We start from the raw sequence: 12,100 nt of genomic DNA, 5'->3' as shown, positions 1-12,100 counted from the left end.
AAAAAAGAATGAAATTTACACATAAACGTGTGCGAGTGTGTCCACTTCAAGTAGGCTTATAATTATTATAACCCAAGGTAAAAGTTTACTAGTAATTTTTCAACTTGTATTATAATTATATTACTTTTGCTTTCAACACAAACTTTATCTGTATTCTAGTATTTAGTATATTAAAAACAACCCTACGTGTTCTAATTAAACAGAAATGCACAGTAGTTAAGTTCATTCATACTGCTTATTAACCCAAAGCTCACAACAACACACTAGTTGATCTGTAAGATAAAAAATAAGAATGAAACCAGATACAAAAACTAAGCTCGATATGCACCTCATAAGGAAGATTACACTGACAATAATTTTTATAGCTAATGCTCAGAATTTCATTTAAAAACAAAAAATATTACATTTCTGGAATATCACAAAAAGACCAAACAGAATGAAGAAATGAATGATTTACAACAAAAATCAATCAATTACTGCTAAAATAGACAAAAAAACTGAAAAAAACAAAAACAATATTATTACAACTTACAATCAACATTAAAATCAGAAGAACAAAAAAATAAGACAAATTTTGTTAAAAAAAAGTTAATGTTTGTTAATTAACAGACTAAGTTGGATTAAACATTCTGACGTTTCCAACAGTACTGTGGTGAACAAACATTACTTCTGAGGATATGTAAAGGTGAGTGCAAGACTTTGAAAGTATGAAATTAGTTTTGACTAAAACTGACAGGTGGTATTTTAGTCATTTAGAAATAGACAACTTTACAATCCATATATAAGTCAATTTAAGCTAGCAATAAAATACAAACATATGACATAGATATTTGAGGCAAAATAATTTTACAGTTTTACATAATTTTTTTTAAAAAGCTTAATTTTAAAAAAATACTTTATGGCTTATATAAAGTCAGATAAATGTTTCTTTGAAACACTCTATCCTAAGTTGAAAAATAAACCTGTAATTACCTTAAAATGTGAAGGATTTAGAAATTTTGAATGTTTTTAAAAACTGTGCAGCAATAATAATAATAATAATAATAAATAAATAAATAAGTAAATAAAAAAAAAAAAAAAAAGAAGGAAAGAAGAAGATAGTTATGTAACATACTTGGTAATTTACAGGTATATTGAATTTTGACAACAGTCCCAATTACTATGGAGTTTTAACACGCTCATTTGACAAAGGAGCTGAAGTATTCTTAAAATAACCTTAATACATAAGCATTTTTTATTATAATGACACTCATTAATCAGAGAAAAAGTGACATGATCTCATCATCATGTATAACAATTATATATTTCATACTGTTATTCAAGTAGCATGGTGTAATGGAAAAGAAATGTACTACTACACATTTGTCTTGACCTCTGGTGGATGTTTTTGCATTTTTTTAAGAGATTCAAATAAATACTGCATATTTAATTAACTTTCATGTGATTTAAAATGCAAATTATTGGTATTTCAGCCTATTCTATTTAATGAATATTTGGTAGATGTGGCCTTAAGTCTTCATTATATTTAACTTCAGTATGAAATATGGTCACCGCAAATAGAATAGTTGGCCTAGCAACAATGTTTTATGCTTCAAGCATGTGTTTGTAATGTTCTGAAGTATCTTCAAAGAGCTCCACCATACATGCTCAATGGAATTGATATCCAGTGCAGGCAACTCCAAAGAGTCAACCCCTTCTTCATGTTTCAACCAGTATAGCACAATAGGAACAGTCATTTTCATCCAATTGGATGAAATCAAAGCAATTACAGTGATACATGGTGATAATGAGTTGTAGGATGTGATCCTTACAATGCATGTTATTAACAGCTCCGGATTAAAAGTCAGTTAACAACCTAGATTAGAGCTAAAAAGTAACTTAATTTAACAAAACTTCACTCTATATACCAAACCAAACAAGAAATATATCACATCATAAATCAGTACACAAGTAAACTAAAACCTGTAGCATTTGGAATGCATTAAACCATCACTTGGGTATATTCACGATTAATATCTTTAGCTATCTTGGTAGATTTAAAATACCCCCAAGATCCATATATATTACACAAGCAATTTTCATAATTAGAAAAACTAAAACTAAAATAATGATATTCAATTTTATTTAACATGACAATGAGTATTAAAGAAAATGGAGAATGCCATTAATTACAAAAACATTATTCGTCTAAAAGATCTTTAATATTACAACAATTATGGAAAAGTGGGTTCTTCAAGAATACCCTTTCCTACATACTTACATTTTTTTTCTATCAATGAATAAACCTTCATTTTGTGCTTACAGTGAAAAATGTTCAACACAATTATATATGTTTTAAAGATACAAAACTGCCACAGAAGAATGATCTAAAACCCTTTCAACATTAATGAAGCAATTATCAATAACAAAAGTAAGCTACTAATTTAGAACAGGATTATAAATGAATAGAGCAAATTCTATATAACACACTCACTAAAAAGTATATCATAAATCAATAGACCAGAAAAGTAAAATCTTTCTTGAAGAGTATAAATCGAATCTTCAGCTGGATACCCTTATCACTGTGATACGTAATGTCTCGTACATCTAACTATGGTGATACATTCTACTCACTGGTACAATATGCAGCTGCAATTGTAAACATTTGATTCAGTCTTGGATCAGGTACCATACAATTACAGTTAGTGACACATAGCACTCATCTGCTTATGTTGTGTATGACGGTCTGCCTCGTCTAGATATCCGAGCAACCGTACAATTGGTTTAGAAGTTATTCCACACTGTACTAACGAACCTTTGAAGTACTTGTATCCAATTTGTAACAGCCTGCTGTAACTGGCCAGATTGTTTTCTACAAGTGAAACATCTAAATGTTTTCTACAAGGTTTAGCCATGGTTCATGAACAGCTTGAAGCACTCTAAATTTTATGGTTCATTTCAAAGAAACAAGTGAAGAAAGTGTGAGATCACTACATGTATTATATTGGCCCAAAGATTAATCATTTGCATTTTAGATCAGATTATTTCATAAGTGTTTTGACCTAATAATAGCTTTAATCTTACAGATTTGGTTTTCATTGGGTTATTGCAATGTTTAAAAGAAGTACCTGTAAGTAAAAGAAAGTTGCATTATGATCATCTGAAATCAACCATAAACCACTGCATTAAAGAGATACCTTTCAAGACACAAACATCTTACTTTTGTGCTTTGAATAAAGTTTAAAAAAAATCCACTTCTTTCAGTTATTCTGAGTCATATGAACATGGACATAAACACAAACCTTGAAAGCTATCCAGTGATAATATTCCAAGCGAAGAATGATCTTCTCCACTATCAAACGTTCCTCCAGAATCCTTGGAATAATTTAAGGTATTACTATCTGAGGTTTCATGTTCATCTACAAAGCGTTTAGTTATTCCTTCAGTTGTTCTATTGTTCTCACGTTTAGCTCGCATGGAATTTAACAAAGATGAAAATGCATCTGATGTATCCGAGGTTGGGAACAGTTCTTTTAGCACACCTGACAAATTCTGTGTCTTCAAAAACCCTTCCAACCTAGAAATAAAAACAAATTGAATGGATGAAAAACCATTTAGACAAAATTTATTGAAATAAAAGAAAATAACTTTTGTATGTCTATAGTAAAATTTAAGAAAAATCTCTTGTTAAAATTATTCAAATTCAGTATAAAATGGGGGTCGGAGACCTCTCTGGGGATACACAAGAACATATAAAAAAATGAAAAATTAAAATAAATTCAATAAAAAAAATAAAATAAATATAAAAATCATACTTTCCTTTACTAATATCTATACTATAATAATTAATTTATATTAAATTACATACTTCAGAAAGGGGTGGTAAAAAAAAATTATAGAAGGCAGGAGTAACCTAGAGAACAAATGTCACAATTCTCATACTAGGGGTGATTGAAGTTTTATTTAAATACTTCCTTATAAAATTAAGAAATTGAAACTTAGATAATGTTAAGATTTGATTTAAATGCCAAGTTTATTCACAAATATTAATAATAAAGCAGTTTAATTAAATTTTTTAATGTAATTCTGTAACAGGACACTTTGAACTAACCATAGTAAGAGGATTAATGCTTTCGAAATTGATGAATTGACTTAAGCACTCTTAGAGCACTTCCTCATGGTTATTAATACTGCCTAAAGATATTGAGGAATTAACTTACCCAGCTTTAGAGCACTCCCTAATGGCTGTAGATGCTGCCTGTGGAGATTGAGGAATTGAAGAGAGTGAGGTATTGTCTAAGAAATCACCATTTTTGCTTGAAAGCTTTGAACCTATCCCAGCCATGACTCTGAATAAATACAAGTTATTCACAGGAGTTAATGTGGTTTTGTAATAAATTACTGAAAACTTAATTCTCAGATGATTCATTCTAGAGGTCACAGTTGATTCCATTTAAAGACTTTGCTATACAACAATAAATAAATCACAATTTCCCAAGCCTTTTCTCATTAAAATAGGGATTAAACTAGCAACATTTTAATAGTCATAAATTATGCAAGTATAAAACATAAAAGTTTGTCTCAACCATCTCCTTTTCTATAATACTTTAGCTAAAGAATCATCTTCATCAGTATAAATTCTAGTAAAAAGAACATGGAAAATAAGTTTTGAAGAGAAAAATAAAAGTTAACATTTTTCTAAACTGAAAATGCATTTCCAAAAAGATACTTACCTCCTCTCACAAAATAACTTATCTCAATTCGTACTGCTCTCTATCGGTGCAAATATTCAACACTCACCACCAGTCTTGCACCTCCTGCTTCTGCATATCCACATGTAATTGGTTATGCAGCAGCTCTCCACCAATAGGAGCAAGACACAACCCCTATCATAACCAGTGCCCTCTCCATATTTTCATTTGTTAATCACCTCGAGATTGGTCAAAAGACCCACACCATATATCACTGGAAGTAGGAAGGCTGGGTTAGAAATGGGGAAGAGTGAAATATCTACCAGAAATACATTTTCAGTTTAGGAAAATGTTAACTTCTGATACAGTATCTTACCTCCACTCACAAAATAGCTACACTGAACTAGTGGAGGGCCAGTGAAAAGTGTCAAAAAAGAGACCATGAGGTATGGTACCAAAAAAAGAAACTATAGCCCCTCAGCATAAGACTGCACCACATCTGATCAGGTATAACTCTTTTCTCTTTTACGACTGTGTCGTGAACATGAAAGAATCCCATAATACATGACAAGGGCACAACAGAACATAGTGGTAGTTCAACCTCATCCAACACCTGGCGGTATCTGGAATTGTACATCAGTTCTGCAATTTGCAGAGGATCACCTACCTCTTCACCTCAAAATGGGAATTGGTAGGGAAGACAAGCTTCTGTACTAAAATCAGTCTCCACTTGAGTGCACCAACCAAAACCTGAACCACCATGAACCAACATCCAGCAGATGGTTGGAAGGTGAGAAACCCTGGTGGATAACATCTCTGGTCCAAAACTTGGTGGTATTTGGTATGGTTCTTCCCGTCTTTGGTAGGAGGAGGATACCTGGCTGTACACAAGTGGGAATACATGTACTGTGTCCAGGTATAACAAACAGGTCCACCAAGAACCAACATCCAGCAGATGGTAGGAAGAAAGACCACAAACCTGGGATGCATCTTCAGTCCAAAACCTGGCAGCATTAGACATTTTTCATCCAGTCCATGGAAGGAGGAGGGATACCAGCCAAAACACATGAGGACTTACTGAGCTAGACCATCTCCAACCAGCACCTGACCCCCAGGAACTGCATCCAAAGAATGGTAGGTAGGAAGAACGTCTCATAATTCTAATCGTGACGGGGCCATCTCGAATAAATACCAGACCCACGAAGAATGTACATCCAGAAGATGGAAGGAAGGAAGAATGTCACAGTGGGAAACCAATAAACCTTTAATATGAACTAATAAATTTACAAAATCAAACTCAGAATTTTTATCGTTAACCATCATATTTGAAAAATGACCCCCCTTTCATTTACACATGTATAGGCCTAAGGCTAATGTTAGATGACATGATCAATAGAGTCTAGGATATATGGAAGGCCTAGCTACAATTAGAAAAGCAGGAAAATCCATGAATTAAACCCAGCATAATAATGATAACTGCAAACAAAATTTTATGAAAGTTTTGATCAGTACAAAACAGAACAATAAATAAAGTAAGGCTAGCTTTGCCTCTTTCCAGGGCAGTACAAACTACACGTATGAATAACAATACATATCAACAGCATGTGTGTGTGTACGTGTGCAGCTCTCAGGCATTGTGTACGTATTATATAGTATAATGGTATGTGTGAGACTTCCTATGCAAGTCCAGGCTGTACTTGGTAGGCAGACCAAGTTGCTTAGAAATAAAACGCTGAACGTGACTGACCAAAATCACTGTTCAGTTTAAAAGTTTTACAGGTCATTGACTGTTTGTTTCCTTAAGATACTACATAATATTTTTATGGTTTGGGCTTATTTGTTTTCAATGGAACGAACCTTCCAGTATACAAGATGTCAAAAATTAGTTGAAAAAGATGCAAAATTATTAATTAATATTAACTGTACTTTTTGCAAACAAATAAGATATCAAAATTCTTGTAACCGTGTCTTTTTTAGGGTCTTTATACATCAATATTGTCATAATTGGATCATTTTCAGGGTCTATATTTTTTAGACAACCTGGAAATTTCCTTAAAATCGTGCCCTGATAAGGTGTAGTGATGAGAAGTAACACAGGAGGAGGGGAAGAAAATTAAAAAGGCACAAAATTAGGCACTAAAAAGGAAAATAAAAGCTGCCCAATTCACAACATATAATTTTTGAAATTTATAACCAAAATATCATTATTTCTTATCTTCATATGCAGCAAAACATTGAACCTAATAGAGCAATGATCACTTGCACCCAGATGTTCCCCAATAAATCTAAAATAGTATTGTTTCTAGTAGGTTCCTTGACTGATTGGTGAAGAAAGCCATCTTGAACAGTTTCCAAAAAAGTTTCTCCCTCATGGTTTGACTCTAGCATTTCCCAATCTATATGCCTGAAATTAAAATCACCCATAATTATGACTTTAAAATTTCAGTTATTAATAATCTCATTGTAAAGTTTCTCTCTAATTTCATCAGTATCATCTGGTGTTCTGTAACAAATTCCCACTAAAAGCCTTTTCCCTTTACATCTGCTAATAGAAAACCAAATGGATTCAATCTCCTTGCTATTCTCTTTGATATCTTCAAGTTCAACATGATGTAACTCACATTTTACATATAAAGCCACTCCCCTCTTCTCTTTAATACTTATCCTTATTACATAACCTATAATTCTGTATTTCAAATAAATTTGTCATCAAGCTCATCTACACTTAACCATGCTTCAGTTATTCCCATTGTATCAAAATCCTCCATTTCTACCAGTGCTATTTTATTTCTTATAATTCTAGCATTACAATAGTAACAATTAAGCCTATCCTTATGACTACTTCTATACTCATTTCCTATGCTAAACTTTTCTCTGCCTCTTATTCTTTTTGAATTTAGTTTATCCTGGCCCTCACCACTGTCTAGTCCTAGCTTAAGACTTCCTTTAATAGCCGAGTTAATAGTCCTAGCATACAAGCCAGCCCCTATCCTATTTAAATGTAAACCATCCATTCCAAATACAGAAGTTATAATGACACAGCTCACTTGCACTATATTACCATATCAAATAACATAAAACTGACCTTTGGTCTATACAAAGTAACTTGTCTTGGCTGTGTTTTATTCAACCAGTATTTTGTAAAATACAGTCACATATCAATTATTATACATTACATATGTATATAGATTATTGCTATTTTGAAATAAGTTCTTAAAAGATAGAACAGTAACTAAAGAAGTAAAGCAAACAATTATCTTTTCTAGTTACAACCTTTGTACTTGGTTGCTAAGCCTTTAAAAAAATTTGCACATGGATGATATGAAACAATTTTTTTAGGTTTTATATATACATTTGAATAACTAAAAAATCATAAATTACTACACTAATACCATAGAACTCCACTATAATTTATCAAGCTTGGTAACTAAGATGTAATTTACTCTAAAAAAATATGAAATTTCGAGCAGACTAAAGACACACCCTATCTCGTTGAAATAGTTCAAAATGAAATAAATGGCACCGAGCCCATTAAAATGGCGGAGAAAGCCACTAGGGGGATATTCTGAGCTTCCAATTGGTCATTCATGTCATATATAGAAGTGTATATAAGGAAGCGTTTCCAAAAATGGAAAGAGGTTGGCAGGGTGCCACTGTGTTTGATTTATTACATGAGCAATATCGTAGCAAATTGAGAAGATAAGAGGCTCTTATTTTAAATTCTAGCTTGTCAATATTGGTAATTTGCGTTTCTGATTCAAACGAAACTATAGACTTAGTATTTTGACTTCACAAGCACCTAATTTGAACCAGTGCTGTATTCAACATACCACGTAACACACAAAAATCAATGTTTATCTGCGTTTCTTTAATATTTGCTTTTAAATTAAGAAATTGAGTAATATATAGTACTAAAATTTGAATTATAATATACAGATTGATACCAAAGTTATTGACATAAATTCATTAAATAGTAGTTCAAAAAAATTTAGAATGCGAGTCAACAAATGAGATGACATGGCCTTTCATCTGTGACTTGTCTCGAAATGGTTAAGTTATTGTCTTTTTCTTTTGCAGCCCCCTATATTATACCTCCTGCTCTGTCAGTTATATCCTCACCTGTGCTCCTGGGTAGCATAATCTAATTCTTTACTCCCTCTATACTAATCACATGCATTGTCAAGGAAACCCCTGTAACTATAATCTCCTTATCATCCACATCCTTCTCTGACTCTTTTGTTTTCATTTCTTTCAATAGTTCCTTATCTGCACAAGTCAATCCACTGCTTTTAGCCCAATTAGTAATATTTCTAACTTCCTGATGCATCCCTTACATGAAAAAGCTTAAGCTTATCTTGAAATCCTGCTACCATTTCACACAGCTTACCCTTTTCTTTATCTACTGCCTCTACTTGTTAGGATAGCCTCCAACTTCTCCTTCAACATACAAACTCTATATATAAATTGCACATCTTCCATATGTGAAAGTGAGGTATCTTCTGGGAACCAGTTATTTGGTATAATAACCGGTAATATTTATTTAGAATACACATCAAAATTACATCATTATATGAAGCACTGGCTATTGTTGTAGGAAGGCTAGAGACAAATAATATATTTTTCATATAATTTACATTAAATGAAGTAACATTCAATACATTGCAGTTAAGATACGGAAAAAATCTGAAGTTTGCATAATATATAAGAAATCAATCTTTTTAATTTTTGATAGTTTCATAACTGCTTGCATTTCATTACAGCAACCTTTGTTGCATTTGAAACTCAGCTTGCACAAAAAAGTATAATAAGATTCTCAATGAATTATATCACATGACTTCTTACACTAATATAATACTATTTCATCATTCTTTGAAAGAATAAGAATACATTTGGGTGAACAACGTATTTTGTGTATTGGTACAGTTTGTCATATTTACCTCATTAATATGGACAAATACTCCCAGAAACATAAAAGTTTGAATAGTGTAAGATAACAGAAACATTTGAATAGTGTAAGACTGATTAATAAGTACAACCAGTTTAAGAACTGTATATATATGAATATTCACAATATGATGAGCAGTTGACAAACCTATCACATGCCTCTAGCAGATTGTGTTAATACTACATTTTTGACCAGTTAAATGTCCAACCCTGTCCTCATCGTACTTAAAGAAATACTTACTGTTAATTTTTACACTTTCAGTCAATTTTTTTTGTATTCCCTTTTTGACTGTCTAATGTCCTGTCCTGTTTGATTAACTCTTTTGATCTCCTACAATCCTCTAAGTCTTCTGTTACAACAGTCATCTTAAAGTTATGCTTTTCTTTAATATTGTACTTCTTTAGTTGCAGCTACCTTTTTTCCTTTTGGAACTTGTAATATCTCTCTTGAATATTTCAAAATTTGTTTTGAAATTTTCCATATCTGATCAGTATCTCCATTTAATTCAATTGTACAATTCACAACCAAGTCTTGTCTTATCCCTTCAAAACTTGTTTTGAAATTTGTAATCAAATTATTATTATTCATCTCCACAAACAGGAAAACATAAGTTTCTAAGGAATTATGAGTGGAAGCAAAGACAAATGTTATAATTAATCAGCCACACACTACATTAACCATATCCAATGATGAGTTGGTCTTTTGCCCAATACCTAGGCTCGCCATGCTGGCCAGGACACGACACACTTAGTAGTGTTCTAAACACTACTTATATTTTAAATTTTCATGAATAATTGCTGTTATTATATTATTTATTTTTGCAACACTAATTATTTGTTATTATTAGTTGAATTTACTTTACTATTATTCAAATGAACTATTGAACCAGCAAGCTATTCTTTTTGTTACCAGAACAGGTCTACCAACCACAAAGTTAACAGGAGAAAACTAAATTAGCAATTCTAAGAAATTACAAGTGAAAGAAAAGACTAATATGTCAACCACATTATTAGTAATACATTCACCATAACCAATGCTGATAAGACCCCTTGCCCAACACCAGAGCTCACTAGTCCAAGCGAGACATGAGGGATATAATAATGGTCTAGGTGCTATTTTTATCATCAATACTTAATTGAACACTGATCACTTGCAGTTGCACCCTGATGTTCTGCAATCTTATTTAGTCATTTACTCTCTCGGCTATTTTCTTATTACCATTTCAAATTAGCAAGATATTTAAAAGTAAAATAACATCGTTTCTAATTCTAGTACCACTACTAGTAGTAGTAGGTTCCCTGGCCAATTCATGAAGAAAATCATCCTGAACGGTTCCTATCATCTTCATGCTTTAAGTTTAACTCTTAAAATCTCCCTAACTATATCACTGCATATGCCCGGAAAATAAAATCCCAGTTGTTTGGGAATCAAAGGTTTGATTTACTCACGCTATCTATCAGTATCACACCAATATCTCTGAGGGAATATCTAAATCACAAAGACATGTAAACTTAGTCTGAATATTAAAACAACTACAAAAACACTTGTGTAATTCAAAACATACCCTGTTACGTAATTCGTTAGGCTTAACAATATATAACTTTCGAACTTTAAAGTTTAAGCCTTACGGTTAACGTTAATTAGGCTTCACTAAGACTAGAGTATGACTTAACTAAACGTAAAATTTACAAAGTACATATATTATTACATCGTACTGCTTTGAATTTGAGTCTGAAGGGTTCACATATTTTCTTTAACATTGAAACAATAAAAAACATAATTAGAACTTCTAATAATCTAAAGTAGTAATATAATTTAATGGTTTTAATATAAAACATACGCACCATATCTTTTTACAGTAGCATACAAGAGTTGTATTCGGCTGCAACAACCCACTTAAATTATTCTAAATACCAATCACAAAAACTACCGAATTATGGTAACTATATTTGAATATTGTGTATCGGCATTCGCGCTTTACTTACATAGCGTCATCTAACGGCTTAATTTTATTTCACACCGTAAAATACTTAGCTAACATAGAAACGAACAAGACTAACTGGAAGAAATCTCCAAGCTTCGCAGTTGCAGCTAAATATTTACAATATTTTCTAAACTGAACTGCAAATTAATAAAAAGAATGTTATGTATCCATGTATCCAAAAAAGACCCCCTCAGAATTATCTACGTGAAACTAATGAGTCGAATCTCCAAATTATATATGACTAGCGGATGCCCATTGAAACAATTCAGCGGTAATTTTCTTAAGAATAGTGAAGAATATATATATAAAATGTGCAGTAAACTCAATACCTTGAATCAGAGCGAATATGCAATATGATTGTCTAGTGGGCCGTTTGCAACCGTCTTTTGTCATTTCATGTGTTATTTCAATAAATAAAATTGCATTGCGTTTGTTTTTAAACAAAGGAGACTGACAACAATACATTGTTGGCACAAATATTTGATTTTCAATACAATGAGT

General features: G+C 31.9%; 1 protein-coding gene across 1 annotated transcript in view; it reads right to left on the bottom strand.

Moving 5' to 3' along the window:
- The window catches only part of LOC106466919, a 114,689-nt gene extending 103,100 nt beyond the window's left edge, over positions 1-11,589 (bottom strand). Inside the window, exons 1-3 of the mRNA XM_022394999.1 lie at positions 11,460-11,589; positions 4,200-4,328; positions 3,282-3,556 (exon numbers count right to left, since the gene is read on the bottom strand). Coding sequence (XP_022250707.1) covers positions 3,282-3,556; positions 4,200-4,324 — 400 coding nt within the window. The 5' untranslated portion in view covers positions 4,325-4,328; positions 11,460-11,589. The remainder of the gene's footprint in view (positions 1-3,281; positions 3,557-4,199; positions 4,329-11,459) is intronic.
- Between the last annotated feature and the right edge of the window lie 511 nt (positions 11,590-12,100).

This window comes from Limulus polyphemus, unplaced genomic scaffold (genome assembly GCF_000517525.1).
Source record: "Limulus polyphemus unplaced genomic scaffold, Limulus_polyphemus-2.1.2 Scaffold2424, whole genome shotgun sequence".
NCBI lineage: Eukaryota > Metazoa > Arthropoda > Merostomata > Xiphosura > Limulidae > Limulus > Limulus polyphemus.
Note: the sequence above shows the minus strand (reverse complement) of the source record. Positions and strands in the feature narration are given on the sequence as shown.